The sequence below is a fragment of the Durio zibethinus genome, chromosome 12 (genome assembly GCF_047325235.1).
Source record: "Durio zibethinus cultivar Kanyao isolate XHJ-2024 chromosome 12, ASM4732523v1, whole genome shotgun sequence".
NCBI lineage: Eukaryota > Viridiplantae > Streptophyta > Magnoliopsida > Malvales > Malvaceae > Durio > Durio zibethinus.
Window position 1 is genome coordinate 25,763,961 of NC_143173.1, and position 16,893 is coordinate 25,780,853.

A 16,893-nucleotide genomic window follows, 5' to 3' on the forward strand; every position below is an offset into this window, starting at 1 on the left:
TTTCCAGGTTAGCCTTATCCCGGATTACGCTGCGATTCTAAAGCCCACTCTCCTTTTCCCACGCCCTACTCTGCAGTGGGTCAGGACCCATGATGGCAAATTATGGTGTTTGGTAAACAGTTGCGGCCCACAATTGAGGAAAACTTAGGCTGTAGATCTGCCAAACTCCTGAATCAAATATTTATATTCCGGTTTGGGTCCTGAGCAATCAGTGGACCAACCCGATATTAGCGCTGACGAAATTTTAGGGACTTCTATTGCTTAAGCCAGCTGCCTCAACAACCTTAAACTTTACACATCTTTGTGTCTATCCCTCTTGATAAGCTTGAACTACATTTTTGCTACACCTGTAGTCTGAAAATAAATTACATTATTAATCATTAACAAGTCATGTTCATTCCGTTTTTCATGCATCAAATCTGCCCCCATCCTGATCTGAAGTATATTATATACAATTTCTCCACTATATAAGAGAAATCGTTAAATTACATGCAGTGTCATATATTATATTCGGGATTAGTACGGCCTTTGGATCGATTAAGACAACACTGGTTAAGGGATCGGGAACAGGAAGAAGGATTGATTGACGTTCCAGTCTATTTTTAACTGAAAAAAAGGAGAATTTTCCATTTTTTTTATAGATTTAATTATATTTTATATAATGAAGATCAGAACAAGACATTTACATCATCTGAACAAGGAATTGGGACAATATGATCCCACTGGACATGATGGCCTTTCCTTTTTATAATAGTAAGAAGAAATAAACATAGGATCTAAGCTGTCACAGATGTCTCCACGGGAACCTGGCCAGGGTAACTGACTTCAGATTTCAAGTCGGTTTCCCATAGCTCTGGTAATGCCTGCTTGATATTGTGAATGCTTTCTAATGCATAATCTGCAACTTTAGGTCTCTGAGAAGTGCCAACCTGCAAAAATTTTCAATAAGGACAGAAAATTAGCTATTTATCCTCGTTCTGAGCAACTATTTATGTTTAATTAGACACCCAAATTTTCAAGGACTTACCAGCACAGTGTGAAGACCAACACGTTTTCCAGCCTGGATGTTGCGGACACTATCATCAAAGAACAACTGAAACAGCAAAAATCCAATGATGAAAAACGTCAGTAGACTGAAAAAGCAATAAATTACAATATAAGTGACAGTAAACTTATAGATCATCTTACTGTTCTCTGAGGGTTGATTTTGGCAATCTTGAGAGCACGCTCTACGGCAGATTCTTGTGGTTTGCAGACGATGGGTGTCTTAGGTAATGTTGCACCTGGCTTGGGATGAGCAAAATGCCCAATTATGTCAAAAACTTCAGGGCTGCTAGGAACATCATTTGAGGCAGCAGCTGATCCCAAAAACTCAATGTCATCTTCATCATCAGAAACTGTATTCTTATGGGTAGGATTGAGAGTCTCAAAGCAAATAACCCCTTCAAAACAGCCTTCTAATCCTAGTTTACTAAGAGCTTTAGCTGCATGGACCTTGTCTGCATTTGTGAAGATCTAATTCAACAAGAAACATTAAGTTTTGTTAGGAGACAATTCGATGAAAGTATGGTAAATACTTTGGCTATGCATTGGGGTAGCCAACTACTTACAATTTTTCGAAGAGGCAAGCTCAGCAATAGACTCCTCAATTGAGGATCCGGTTTTAAGTTCTCATAAGGTAGTCTTCCATGAACATAACTGTTACATAGGAAAATCAAAAGGTCAATCAAAAGGAGACAGAAAGGGAAAAAAGGAAAAAAAAAGGAAAAGAAGGATTTCAATACCTATGGTACTCATCATAGTCAAAGTCGTAACCAACTGCCTGCAAAGGAAAAAAGAGAGAAAGAAACACATAAATTTGTATTTTTATCTAATGACAAGGATGTTGGAGAAAAAAAATGGAAAATAGGAGAAATACCCTGAGGCCTGCCATTGTTGTCCCATAATTCTTATACAAGAGGTCGGACAATTCAACAATTTTGTCCTTTTCTATTCGCAGCTTTTCAACCATGTAATCTGAAAGTGGCATTCATTTAAAATTTAGATTGCAATGGAATCTTGACAGTAAAAATGGGAGCACCCAAGTATAATAATTCAAATCCTTACCTTTAATGTTCTTTCCACATTCTCTTGCAAGACCAGAACTAAGGGGATAAAGGGTATCATCAAGATCTGCAAATTCAAGCAAATGGTTATTACATCCTTCTCAGACATTAATTCATATATTAACCTCTTATTGTCATGTAGATTAGCTTACCAAACAGAAGGCAATCATATTTGGGCCTTTGAGTTAGCCTGTATCGGTCCTCGTATTCCATTTTCTCTCTTGATGATAGGATAACCAGCAAGGGAACTTGATCAGAGGACCTTAAATAATCAATGGAAAGTGATTAATATTGAAGTCCAAGATAGCTTAAAACCACCCAAACTAATATCAATACTGATTTTAAAACAAGTTTCCATGGCCTGTATCAAACTAAGGACACACAAGTGACTCAGATTACCACCATCAAATCAGAAGAAATCCTAGTAAGTGGACAACATTTAGCCAATCCCAGGTAGTTGGACAAGAGTTGAATGAGTTCATGAGTGGATAAACAACCACAACTACAAATCGAATTAAAAACAGATATGCTAGTGTTCTTTTAGACTTTAATATTAAAATTTATGAAGCTAGAAAGTTCCATGGTAATGGTAAGTAGGGAAGGGCATTAAGCTATGATTAAAGACTAAAAGTCATTAAAAGAAAGCTAATGTGATTTATTAACAACACTTTTAGCGTTAAAAACAACTCAAATGATACAACTTGAAGAGTTGGAATTGAAAAGTGATGATAATTTAACCAAAAAAAAAAAACCACTATTTTGATGTATGGCACTAAAAGTTTGGTGATGATTAAACAAAGAAAAAGACCCACTTTCTTTTAACAAGAACCCAACTTTTCTATCGAAGAAAATTTTATCGTTGTGCCTTTTTTTTCATTTCACCATGATAGGAAAGCAATGACCAAAAAAAATGATACATTTTATATGTTTCTTGAGAGAGCCCCAAAGGAAAAGCCTTTGATGAACAAAACACAGAAAGCAGAAAGCTTTTCAAAAGCACAACAAACAATGGTTGAAAATGTCAATAGATAAGCAAATGCAAAGACAATTTAAGTAAGGCTGTAATGAATTAATACCTTACAGGTTTCAAAACCAAGTTAAAGCTAATAAAAGGAAGAGTGTTGGAGAAGGCTAAGAAACAGAGGAAACAGAGAGAAAGAGATTGTAATAATGTTCTCAGGGAAGAACAGAGAGCGAAGGGGGGAAGAAGAAGAGAGGCCAAATGGGTTTTTATAGGCAAAAACGATTGGCTCCATTTGTCATTTTAAAATCAAATTGTTTTTCTTTTTGTTATTCAAGTTGATCACGTTTAATTTAACTTGTGTTGAAAAAAACAGTTTTTTTTTTTTTTTTTGGTTATATTCAACGTGCAGCGGAAAGTTACAGGAAGTAACACAACGCAAAAAGCAATCTTTTAAGAAAACAAAAAGTAAAAATAGAGTTAGCTGTCCAAAGAGGACTCTCCTTAATCTTTACAGTTCATGTTTTGTCGCCATTTTTGAACGGTCCAAAGTTATCCATTTGTCTATTGTTACAGCAAAATCCAGAATTCTGCTGCAAAAGTTTAATGCAATTGGGGAATTTTTTTTTTTTCAGTTCTAAAAAAAGAACAAAATTTGTTACTACAAAAAATTTTAGTTTCTCTGCTGAGTTGTTAATCTGTTCATTGGAATTTTATAATGAGTTTGGTACAACAGAGAGGATCAGAACAGACGATGTGCCTTAAAAACAGGTAAGTTTCCTCAATTTTTTTCTAAATAAAATGAAGATGCCAGCATTTGTTTTCAATCCAGAGATTTCAGATCCAACCATTTCATCAACTTATAAGAGCTTCAATCATTCATGCATGAGCTGAAAATTTTGATTCAAAGATACCCAAAATCTTAAACATTCCAAGATAATTCTAGGAATATTGTTTTTTTTTTTTTGTGGTTCATTATTCTCAGGGTTTTAGAGGCTCCATGGCAAAAAATATCTGTCCTTTCTTTCTATAATAGCTATGGACAGGTACATGGGGTACAGCTTCTTTTATTATTATTATTATATCTTCATTGATCAACTAGTACTGGTGCTTGTCACAAATTATAGCAAAAAGAATTAGGCCACGTGTTTCTTTGGGCTATAAAAAGTATTGGTTTAAATGTGAACATTGGTTTAGTGTCCTTTTTTTTTTTTTAACTATTTTAAATTTTTATTAAATATTATTTTAATTTACAAATTTTTTATTTTAAATTATCAAAAATTAAATTTTAATCGTTAAAATTAAAAATTAGATGGGAACATCTCCACATGTGATGCTGGTGAAGTTTACATTACTCCATGCATCAATCATAGAAGAGAGTGTATGTTTACATGTATCTATCTATAATTATATTTGTGGGATCATTTTCTAGAGTTTCAATGAGAGACCTCTATAATTGAAGAAAAAGACAAAAAAAAAAAAAATCAATCTGCTAATCTTTTAATTTTAAAAAATTATTATATCATAATCTACATCAATTAATATCAAACTTATATTAAGACTAATAGCTGATAAATTTCTTAAGTTATACTTATCAATAGTTGAAAAAATTAGTTAATTTTTAAAAAAGAAGTTAACAATTTGAAAATAAAAAATAATTATAAATATTTAAATTTAAAATTTAAACTTATTTTAATTAAAAAAAATAATAGATTTGATTGCAATAGGAAATGCGTTTAGTTAGCCACCATAGGCAAAATTAATTCTTATTTTGGTTTTTGGTAAAAGCTTCAATCAACCGATGTATATATAATGCATGATAACACTAAAAATGGTTCCTTAGTTGGGTTTGTTGAAAAAAAACAATAAAAAATTTGAAAAAACTAAGATAAAAAAAATTTTCATGTAGATGTGTATATAATTGGAGGTAACGCCGCCAATGATATAAGGTGAAAAGGACTAACCCTAATGTAGACCAAGAAAAAAAAGTTAAATCATATATTTAGGGTTCATTTGACAGCGTAATTCATCAAATAAAAAAACTTTCACCGTATCATAATTACATTTTATAATTAAATTTAAATTTAATTATAAAACGATGAGAATATGTTTTACTACCAAATAAACTTTCAATAAGAGAAGAATCGGAGGTTTAAAATTTTCAAAAAAAAAAAAAAAAAAAAATTCAAAGAGGAAACGGTGAAACCATAGATTGGGCCTTTCTCATCCACAAATCCATGAATTACAAGGAAGGTGGTTACGTATTTGAAAAAAACATTGATCTATGGTGGAGGACTGGGTCGTTTGACAGGAACATTTCTAACTCTTTCCTCTCAATTATTTCAACCAACTTCAAAGGGAGGCAATGACTGTGACTTAATATATTGTTTTTGTTTTTTTCATGCTGAAAATTTAGAATTATGGTATTAAACAAATGATCAATGATGGGTATTATTGAAGTCTTTTATCTTCCAATAGGTGAGGTTTGGTTGACTGATGAAAGGTACAACAAAAGGGGATCTGTTCATAAAAAATTTGATTTTAATCATTAATCAAGCAATCACGAATTCTTAGGGATTTGATATTTGTAGAAAATATTTTAAAAGCAAAATATGATTTTAAAATTATTTGAAGTGAAAATTAATGATATTTTAATCTTATGTAGAGAGATTTTAAAAAATTGTTATAATATATAAGTAGAAATTTAAACTTAAATTTATGAGATAATTTTTATAAAATAAAATCATGAAAATTTTAAATCAAAACGAATAATATCTCATAAAATAAGTGTTATTTTTTATGATTAATTAGAATAAAATATGAGATATTGCTTGATGGATGATTTAGGTCATCAGGTTACTATATTATTTGTTCTTATTAAAAATTTTGTTGATTGATTTATATATGTTTGTACTAAACACAGGCAATAATTCTCATTGGCCAAAAGTATCTTTTAAAAATTATTCAAAGTGTTGGATTATATGTTGACAGCAAATAAGGTATTGAACAGAATGATACTACTGCCAATCATGGTACCAATATTCAGATCTTGAACTCTTGTTTCCCATGAAGAACTAATCATGAGTTTCTTGACATAACAAGAATTTCTTTAACATCAATTTCTCAAGTATTTTTATCAGGAAACTTATACTTGAACAGATGGTATTTTTGACCCCAAGTTTTCTTTTTAAATAAGAATATCAAATTTCTTCTTTTTCATCCCTGTGTATATACTTATTATAACCTCAAGAGATTAGCTTTTCTTTTTTTTATCAATAAAATCTAAAGTAAATAAAGTGCTTAGTTCTTTATGAAAAGATAAGATGTATTATATTTTTACGTGTAATGCATTTAAGACTAATATCAACATAGGATTTTTAGTAAAATTCAAATCCGAATCAGAAACCAATGTCGTAATGAGACGATTGACTTGAAATATTGGCAATAAGATGGCAATTCTAAGATGCTATATCTCATGGAGTGTTTGATTGGTATATGCTCTTTGGGGTATAATTGTTTTGCAATTTTTGCATGACAGCAAATGGGTGAGTCGTGCATGATTTGGCTGTTTCTGACCTCTGATCTTCTGACTTTACGGTGGCCATGTTCTATGGTGTCCAAAGCGTCATTACAAAGAGAAAATATCTTGCAAAAATACTGCAACAATCTTTGATATGTATTATTTGTGTGATGCCATTTTCATCAGATAAAGCAAACACAATATGACAATACCCAATGCTGGAAAGAGCTGACAGGTGAATTCATTCACCCACTATGATTTCAGGTTTCCTTACCCCATATCCAGGGAAAAGAAAAGAAAGAGAGAAGGGAAAGAAACTGAATCTTTCTAACCTTTTTTGGGTTGAGATGAGTTGTAAAACACAGGGTGTTGAGTCTTTGGTTGTTTTGTCTATTGATCATCTGTGTTATGCTTGTTCATTGCACAAATTTGTGTGCATTTTTGGCTTTTGGGGTAATGTTTTATTTAGTATTCAACTTGTCTTGTTTATAAAAAATGTTTATACTTGATTAAACAAAACTATTAGAACAGGACCAACCTCACTAATTTGATCCACCAATCACATGATTAAGAGCAGTTTTTTTTTTTTTTTTATATGAAAAAAGTCGCAGTCTAAGAATGGAAGAAAATGTTACAACTTGAAAGTGCTAGAATTTAAAAATTCCTTGATGCTATTTTTTAAAGGTAGTTCTTGAATCAATTGAAGCAATTAAATAAATTAACAAATTGCATTGTTAGGGGCATTGGCAGCAAGAGTTTGAATATCCTGCAAACGGTAGTAATAAAATTGTCATTTTCTACAGGATAACCTGATCAATCCAAGACTTGAGGGTAAATTTTAAAACAGTTTTGAATTTTTGTTTCAAGCCAAATTAAAAATATCCCCACAAATGATTGGTGATGAATTATTATTGGTCCTGCTGGAGACCATGCTTATCTGAGTTTTGCTTTCCAACAAGGAGGCCATTGATTAGCGTTTGCATTTATTGGTAAGCTTTTTTCTCGCAGTCTTTTACGTAAAGCAACACCAAGTCTTGTCCACTTTCACTTCCTGATAGCCCACAATCCTGCCATTGTTATACCCTAATGAAAAGCATAAATGAACGAAGAAGACACACACTTTCCATGGCCTTGGTTATAAACTGATTCAGCGCAATCAGCACAGCTTTGCAGTTACGGCCCTGACCCTTAAATTCTGGTGTATCTATAACTGAGAAGATAATGTCAATGTACTGCTTGGTTTTCGAATCAATTTATGTGGCTAAATTTAGCTGGCGACAGCAATTGTTGGGACCAGAACTAGGATTTGGACATTATCGAGTGCTCAACACCATGAAATAAAATTTGAGGTTTAGAGTTCTTTGCAGTTTGGTACACAATAGCAACAGCAATTAAGGCTTTCCTCGACTCACAAAACTCTGAACCTAAAGATAAGATGTAAGTCAATGTGTGTCGTCGTACACCACAAATTAATGTCTTTACTTGATGTGTCGGCCATAAGTTCAAAAAACTGTTTTTTTTCTCTGAAAAAATTATCAAGGCATCCAAAAGTGAACCCTACTAATGGAATGAGCATGTGGCCATCAGTCATCCACTGCTTTTAACCAAATGTAAAGGATTAAAAGAAAGATGCTTGGAAAATGGAAAGGCATTCGTTTTCTGCATTTGCGATGTTTCCTATTACCATGCAATCACCGCTGTCCATTCGCTTATTTGGAGTTTTTCAATCATTTTCTTTCTCTGAATCAATCATGTATGACTATACCTAAAAGGTCATTAGGCTGAGAGCCTGAGACAGAAAGTAGAATCAGACAATCAGTCCTTTCATTTGTTAATTTGGCCAGGACAAATTCTTAAAATAACAAGCTACTACTCCATTGAGCTCCGTAGGCTTATATCGAAAATTCACTTTCGCTTTGCAAATTGCGAGATGCCTCTTGATATATCAAAGAATTCCAGAAAGAACATTTCATTTTCAGATTAGGCATTTTGTTTTCCATTTTACTGCTTAGAGTTCAGTTTGGATAAGAAGGGGACGCAAAATGAGCAAATTAACCTATAATGTTAGAAAATTATGCAGGCGCAACCTCAGGTTCCAAGGGTGTTGAACCATCATCCACCACAATTTTGCCCTCCGTTGCCTCCTTGGATTCCTTGTACTCTTCTTGGAACCCTTGCTTAAACCTATCATAATTAGTGGGCTCACTTGATTTAAATGGACGTTCCCCCAGTATCTTAACCAAGTCCTCTTGGTGAAGGACCTCTCTCTCTATAAGCAATCCTGCAATCTGAGCCACATGCTCTTTGTGCTCCTCTATCAGCTGCACCGTTCGTTCATATGCCTTACCCACCCACTCTCTCACTTCACTGTCAATAATTGCACCGGTCTTGCTACTATAAGGCTTGGTCATCTCAAATGCATCATCCCTTTGAGGGAAAGAAAGAAGACCAACCTTGTCACTAAAACCATACACTGCCACCTGGGCATAGGTCATCTTGGTTACTTTCTCTAAGTCATTCTGAGCTCCAGTTGAAATCTTCCTCAACATAACCTAGTCCCCATAAAATATACATGACATGATAAAATACTTGGTTAAAAATCTATCGTGCAAAATAGATATATGAAAATTTATGCCCAAGCAAAATATTTATACGTAATATCAAATGCTATTGAAAAGTGCAAACTGTTGCAGCCAAAACACGTTGGCTTCCTTTACTACCTAAACCAGACCAGTTGTCAGGCATTACCATCTAGGATTCATCTCAACTTGAGATATGCATATCAGACAGATGCACAAGGAAGGTGATTCATAAACTTGGGCATTCAATGTGATCAAAGCATGCATATAGAAGAAAAATGCAAAGCTGCAGCAAATGAGTCCCTTTCTAGTTGACACCTGAAGACCTGATACTAACGGCTTCTGTTTCAACCTTGGAAATAAATGGTCAAGCACCCAGCACACATACATAATTCAAGTTAGAGAAAACAAGCATATGATATTCTAAGTTCTAAAGAAGCCTTTGTCTATTGATTCAGGATGATCTGAGATGTATAAAGAAAAGTGTGAGAAGGTGCTCAGAAGTTTCACCTGCTCTGCAGCTCGACCACCTAGCATCATGCAAGTCATATCAAAAAGCTGCTCTTTGGTCATCAGGAGATTTTCATTGGGAACATACTGAGCAAACCCCAGTGCTGCAGTACCACGAGGAACAATTGTTACTTTAAGCAATGGTTCTGCATATTCCAAGAACCAACCAGCAACAGCATGGCCTGATTCATGGTAAGCAACAGTTCTCCTTTCTAACATGCTTATAACCTGCATGCCAGAACAAAAATGTTAAATAAGACAAAGCTTCATTCCATACTGGAAGCAGGAAATAGTCAGAAGGATGCTAAGCAAATCAATGTAGAGCTTCTTTATTGACTGAAAAACAGATAGATCATAGATCTCTGAGACACTACGTCAGCCGAAGAAGGGAGATCAAACATATAACAAGCAATTTAACCGACGTTCTATACTCTATACAAACTTTACAGCTACATCCTGAAATGTATTATACCACCACAGAGGAAAACTGAAAACCAGATTTTGACATTTAGACATTCAAATCACTCTTCCACACACTTAATTACATTTGAGGAAAAATAACCGATCACATAGATTGAATAGAGGTTTCTATTTATAATAATGCAGTGCATAAATAAACAAAAGAGGCAGATGATGAGAAACAACACACCTTGTTCTTCTTTTCTAAACCACCTATCACCCTGTCTATGGCTGCCTCAAAATGTTCCATGGTTATCACTGCACTTTCATTCCTTGCAGCAATCAATGCTGCTTCATTGCAAACATTTGCAATGTCGGCTCCAGCAAAACCTGGGGTTAGAGCAGCAAGTCGCTGAGAGTAAGAAGATGGCTCATTATCCAGTTTTAGTTTCTTCAAGTATATTTGAAAGATTTGGTCACGACCGTTAATGTCAGGTTTGTCAATTGTAATTTGACGATCAAACCGACCAGGTCTCAACAGGGCTCTGTCTAAAATATCAGGCCTATTTGTGCCAGCAAGCACAACGACTCCAGAAGTTGTTCCAAATCCATCCATTTCTACAAGCAACTGATTAAGAGTACTTTCGCGTTCAGCATTGCCACGTGAAAAGCCTCCACGGCCCCTTGCTCTACCTATTGCATCAATCTCATCAATAAATACGATACTAGGGGCATGTTGCCTTGCCTCTTGAAATAAGCTTCTCACTCTTGACGGCCCAACACCAACAAACATTTCCATAAAATCTGATCCAGACATAGAGAGGAAAGGCACCCCAGATTCAGCAGCAGTTGCCTTTGCAAGAAGTGTCTTCCCTGTGCCAGGAGGACCAACAAGAAGTGCACCTTTGGGAATTTTAGCTCCCAATTCCTCATATTTCTTTGGGTTCTTTAAGAAGTGCACAAACTCCATAATTTCTTGCTTTGCCTCATCACAACCAGCAACATCTTTAAAAAAGACCTGGTACGGCAAGTAAACCATTGCAAAGAATTATCATGATGCTGACCTTCAAATCTTACTTTATATATAGGTAAGATAACAGCACTATACAGGTTCAAAAAAATTTTCTAACGATGAGTTACCTTGTTCTTTGTATTCTTGTCCATTTTTGTAATATGCGCCTTTCCCATATTGAATATTCCAAGACCACCTCGGCCCCCAGAACCACCAACTCCAAATCCACTTCGTATTTTTCTCCCCATAAACCATAAGGACCCTAAGAGCAAGACTGTCAGTCCAAAGCGCATCAACTCTTGGTACCAGTTCACTTCACTCACATAAGTTACAGGAACATGATCATGAGGATCTAGCCCCAATGCTTCTTGGGCTTTCTCTAGCTTCTCCTCGAAGGATTCAACACTCCCTATGTTAAAGTAGTACTTATATTGGCTTATCTTTCTTCCTGCAGAGGCTTCATTTGTTGAAGCTTCTATAGCATCATCAATGGTTTGATTTGCATTGTGTGGTGACCTCCTCACATAAACTTTTGCAACAGATTTATTTGAAACAACAATTTTTTCCACCAAGCCAGGTTCCAGGAGTTTATTTTTGAACTCTTGGAAACTAATCTGAAGAACACATCACACAGCTTAAAGAAAAGAAAAAATTGAAAAGAGAGAGTAGAACTGGAAATTAAAATGGTTGTAAGAAAAAAAATTCATAAAAACTAAAACCTAGCCTAAGACATACAATTTCTTTTTCACCTAATGGTGGTTCCATGTTTTTTCCCAATAAATCCCATAAAACACACGATAGGCATTTACTTCAAGATACTGTTTCTGGTTCTGGTTTCATTCATACTTTTTTTGCTTGAACTTGGGTTTTCTCATGGGTATTAGAGTCACATTCTTGAACAAGATATACACAAAGGGATTAGGCTAAGTCCAAAGGGTTGCTAAGACCAACTGGAACAAGAACCATGAAGATTATCAGTTTCATCAGAGGGAGAATGGCAAATCCAGAGAGCCAATAAACTTGATTCCTCGATATACTAAGTCATCTAAATTCATATTTAGTAACTTCACGGCAAGGCCAATAAAAGGGTAGCTCATGTCTTAACATGACATGAAAAGTTGCCATTGAGATCGTGCCTTATAACAACCAATGTATTATTAAGAACCAACCTGAACAATTTCTAAAAATAAGGGGGAAATGCTGCTAACCTCCTTCTGATCATGAGGACCTGAAAATGTCGAGTACAAAAACCCAACCAACAATAAAGCAGTGACCATATGCTGCATCAACTTTGCAATGTTCTGGGAATTGCCAGGATCAGAATCCTCTGGAGAATCACATTAACATAAATATCACAAGAGCTCGAATTACTTAACTACATTCACCATGAAATCTTCAATTTAGTCAACATCTTACAAATGGTGATGTCATGAACATAAGAAAATATCAGTGATTCACAAGCGTTTTCAACAAAATCTTTCAATTTTTTGTCAACTTTCACTAATCTCAATCAAGATTGTAACTAAATGTGAAAAAAATTTAAGGGGGCGTTTGGTTCGCAGAATCTTGGATTCCAGGAAAAAGTGTAATACCCAGGAAAGTTTTATACCCGGGGTTTTGTTTGATTTTCAGGATATCCTGTAATTAGATTCACTCATTTGATTGAGGGAAATTTTGATTTATTAATTCATATATAATTACCATAATGTCGTTGACAAGCTTTAGGTAACGTTTCATTTTGTTTTAATAAAAAAACCCAAATGACAAATGATGCCTTTAGTAGCAAAAGAAAAGAAAGATTTTAATTTTTTTAAATATACCCAATTACGGTGTTTAACTAGACATCAACCATAATAGTTGTATTAAAATATAAAAAAAAAAATCAATTATGACTTTTGGAAGAGCTGAACAATTTATTTACTTTTGTAAATATGTTAGAAAAAACATCAAATAAGACGTTTGTTCAAAAAAAGCCTTATTCGATTTTGTAAATATTCTAGAAGATCGTCTATCAAATAAGACGTTTGTAAAAACAAAATACCTTATTTGAATGGGTCAAATAAGGTATTTGTTCAAAGAAACACCTTATTTGATGCTTTTGCAAAAATTCTTGAAAAAATATCAAAAAAGGCATTTGTAGAAAGAAATGCCTTAATTGATATCAATTAAGGCGTTTGTAGGAAAAAACGCTTCTTACAAATGCCTTAATTACCACATATTAAAACTGAATTAAAAATAAGGTAACTTCTTTTAAAAAAAGTTACAACTGAGTTTCAAACTTGCTTTTCAAAAGGGTAACGGATATATGACAAATTTTTTATTTAAATCAAATTTAGAAATAGGACAACTTTCCCCCGCGAAATCTTAAAATGCCATCAGGAAAGGTAAATTTCTGATTCCAGGACTTTGGGTATTATTGAAAATCTGACATTTTTCCCCGTAATTGGATTACTCTAAGCCAAATGTGAGAAACAAATACCTATCTTAAGATTTTGCGAGAAAATTTTAGGATTCCTCCTAAACAAATACACTCTAAAGGATTTCCAGTAAATGACGTACCTTTGGATCCAGATTTCTGTTCATTAGCAATACCCTTCTTGTTCTTTGGGTAGTAATTTTCATATTCTACAATAATTCAGTTAAAAAATAAATTAAAAAAGTGTAAAATTTAAATGAGACGTATAAAAATATCGACGATTATTAACTCACTTCTTTTCTTGGGTCCTTCACTGGAGAAAAACCGCCTAATCCTAGGGTTTGCTAGAATCGAATCCAAATTCGACAATGGCGTACTTGAAACGAGCTGCTTCCCAGTTCCAGCTGGTGCAAAATAACCCCTTACAAGCCCTAAACCTTGATTGACGCGTGAAATCAACGCATTTCCTACAGGCCTAGGGACATGCGATTCGCTCGATAACAGATTTCTCGATAATAAATTCTGCAAAAACGATCACTCAAAACATTACCAGAAACAGAAAAAAAAAACAAAATGATACTGTTATTAATTAAAATAAGGGAAGGAAATATTATTACTGTTTGGAAAGTGGAGCGAGAAGAGCGGGAGAGAGTGCGAACAATTCTGGAGAAAATCATTGTAATAGTATTGATGATGGTAACATGAATCGATTCAGAATAGTTAACTACCAAAGGAAGGGTTATTGCGCTTCTGGGGTCCGTTTGGTTAATGAGAAAAAAATACAAAAAATACAAAAAAAAAAAAAAAAAGAAATTTGCTTGATTTTGTTGAAGTTGAAGTACCTGCCTACCTGGGACGTAATACGTGAAAAAAGGTCGGATTTGTTGCAGAGTTCGGGAACGGCCTCTTTTCGTGACACAATTCCCCATTCTAACCTTACTGATTGAAGCGTTTCTGCGATATTTGATAAGGTTTTTTTTGTCATTTCAAATGGAGTTTCTGTTTCGCTTGTGGCAAGAGGTTGTTGTAATCCACAACTCTTTCGTAGAATCCATAATTTTCAAACCAAATGGGCCAAATATTTCATTCATCAATTTGGGTTCTTTTATTGGGTTTTCCAAACCTTCTTTTCCTTTTTTTTTTAAAATTTTTTTTTTTTAAACTCATCTTTGTTTGGGCCATTGTTTTTGGAACGATATGATTTATTTTTTTGTGATTATGATTTTTTTTAATAAAAAAATCATAATTTTAAATTTATTAAATGTTATCTTATATAAATAATTATATAAATAAATTGAATAATTTGAATTCTATTGGATCGTGATTTTACTTATATTTCTAATTCATTAAAAATTCTTTAAAAAAAAAACTTTAAAATATCAATAAAATTTTGCTTCAGTAGTATGAAGAAAGTTAGAGAAACTTTTAAATCTCAAATTTAAGTCTTATTAAATAAGATTTTTTTTTATTATGAGTTATTTAATTATATAATTGTAATCTTTAGCAATAAATCTAATGTTATTAAAAAATGGCTTGAAAATGATTTAGCAATGTAAAGCAACCTTGGTTAGGAGTATGAGATTGAGAAAATAAATGCAAATTAGATTCTAAGTTAATTTGATATTACAAGAGCACATTAATTAAAACATTAACGGGGGCATACTATAGTTTTAATTAATTGGTTTCAACCCACAAAACACATTCAACTAATGCTAGAGTTTATGCTTATATCAAAGCATGGGTTATAATTAGGAGACCAAGACAGTGGAGAAGGTGAAGCAGGAGGAGAACGGGACAGGGAAGATGAACAGGAAGAGGAATTGGAGGAAATATTATTGTTGTGTGATGGGTTCCTTATCATCCAAGGCACCACATCTTCAAGCAACCCTTGTTGACTAAATCCTTCCAGAGCTAGTTCTTGAGGGCAGCCATGGAATGAGCTTGGCAATACTGCTGTAGTTTCTTGGGGTTTTGTTGTTTGCGAAGCTCCAAAAGCCTGTGATTCAGCTTCTGAAATTACCTTCTTGGGCTTCTTGGTTGGTGATGAATTATCTTGAAAAGGCTGGTTGTTGAGTGGGAAGTATGGGTAGGCAAAGTGTAGGTGAAGCCCTTCATAGGTGATGATGAGTGTATCTGGGTCATCTCTGGACCTCTCCACCTGCTTCTTTGCGCTGCATCTTGGGTTCGTGCACTTGTAATAGCTCCTGTTTCATGCCAATTCAAAGGAAAATCACATACTTAAATTCATGATCTGGGTGGGGATAGTAATGACAAAAGCAATAGGACATGAGCTTTAAATGCGAAGCTGATGTTTGAATTGCCAAGGATTTGATATTCCATTTGAGGATACTGAACACATTCAGATGTTTTAGTTTTCATAAGCAATGCAAATCTATAGTTAATTACCTTGGATTTGGGCTGTTTTTAATCAATTTTTGCCCATATTTCCTCCATTTATATCCATCATCTGCCATGACATTGCCACTGCATTTGATCTTTAGAGTATACTTATTCTCTATCTTAGTCAAACCTCTTTCCAATAATGAATTAATTCTGCGAAAAAAGATTGTTCATTTAATATCAAATGAAGATTAGTCATGAGCTCTAGAAAAATTCATCACTCATACCTGGTTTGCTGTTGTGCTGGGCATTGATCCTTCCAGGTTGTCACTGATAAAGCATTCTCGATATCTTCAATCCTTGGCCCTGAATAGACAGTGGAGATGAGTCGTTTAGAGGCCTCTTCTTCTAAAGTTTTTGATTTGGCTTGAATTGTCTCTTGAGGTAGGACAAAGAAAGGAGACTCATCATCAAGAAGCTCTCTCACAAGTTCATCTTCGGAGCCATCAAACCAATCATCCTTCTGATCTTTCTCCATCACAGCTCTCTCAGCCATAACTAATTAAACCTTGCATTAGACCAAGATGCACTACAAACTTAGCTATTACAACAAGAAGAATCCGGTAAGATAATGCAATATTAAGTAGCTAGGAAGAAGAAAATTTATGGGGAAGGAAGAGAGTAGTGGAGCAGATAAGTTGATAAGAGTTGTACATATATATGTTTGACTTTGCTAAGAATTTCCTGCCCTTGTAGTTGTTACAAAATTTGGTTAACTGTACACTGGAGCATCCCCTCCTTAATTACTTTCTTAATTGGGTTTCGTCTCTTTGCATGCAGTCACCTGTGGCATTCAAGATTCAAGATTCAAATTTTAATATTTATACATATATATATTTTAGATTATGAGTTTTTTTTTCTTATAAAAAACTATTATCATATTGATGGATACTATTTTAGTTAAATATGCTATGTTGTGTTTTTCATATATAGTTAGTGTGAGGGACACTTTTAAATTCAAAAAGCAAATTAATTTTTTTCATCAGAGGCT

The 16,893-nt window shown here is 34.0% G+C and overlaps 3 protein-coding genes across 4 annotated transcripts; all 3 read right to left on the minus strand.

The window, feature by feature from the left end:
• Positions 1-599: 599 nt before the first annotated feature.
• Positions 600-3,314, minus strand: LOC111297323 (suppressor of disruption of TFIIS-like). Its single transcript, XM_022892037.2, has 9 exons — positions 3,182-3,314; positions 2,258-2,367; positions 2,107-2,172; positions 1,919-2,016; positions 1,785-1,822; positions 1,611-1,698; positions 1,189-1,515; positions 1,028-1,093; positions 600-929 (listed from the first exon to the last, which is right to left on the minus strand). The coding sequence occupies exons 2-9, from the start codon at positions 2,316-2,318 to the stop codon at positions 777-779; spliced, it is 897 nt and encodes a 298-aa protein (XP_022747772.1). The 5' UTR covers positions 2,319-2,367; positions 3,182-3,314; the 3' UTR covers positions 600-776.
• A 5,181-nt stretch (positions 3,315-8,495) lies between these two features.
• LOC111297321 (ATP-dependent zinc metalloprotease FTSH 3, mitochondrial-like) lies at positions 8,496-14,354 on the minus strand. Its single transcript, XM_089741480.1, has 8 exons — positions 14,120-14,354; positions 13,796-14,024; positions 13,646-13,711; positions 12,295-12,413; positions 11,215-11,700; positions 10,325-11,092; positions 9,676-9,903; positions 8,496-9,138 (listed from the first exon to the last, which is right to left on the minus strand). The coding sequence occupies exons 1-8, from the start codon at positions 14,177-14,179 to the stop codon at positions 8,659-8,661; spliced, it is 2,436 nt and encodes an 811-aa protein (XP_089597606.1). The 5' UTR covers positions 14,180-14,354; the 3' UTR covers positions 8,496-8,658.
• Positions 14,355-15,056: 702 nt separating this feature from the next.
• LOC111297841 (putative WRKY transcription factor 49) lies at positions 15,057-16,836 on the minus strand. 2 transcript variants are annotated; one of them, XM_022892438.2, is made up of 3 exons: positions 16,130-16,676; positions 15,909-16,055; positions 15,068-15,706 (listed from the first exon to the last, which is right to left on the minus strand). In XM_022892438.2, exons 1-3 carry the CDS (start codon positions 16,396-16,398, stop codon positions 15,205-15,207), a joined length of 918 nt encoding a protein of 305 aa, XP_022748173.1. In that variant the 5' UTR covers positions 16,399-16,676; the 3' UTR covers positions 15,068-15,204. The 2 variants fall into 2 exon arrangements, with proteins under 2 accessions (XP_089597607.1, XP_022748173.1); XM_089741481.1 differs by lacking the exon at positions 15,909-16,055 and having other exon boundaries at positions 15,057-15,706; positions 16,130-16,836.
• Positions 16,837-16,893: the final 57 nt, after the last annotated feature.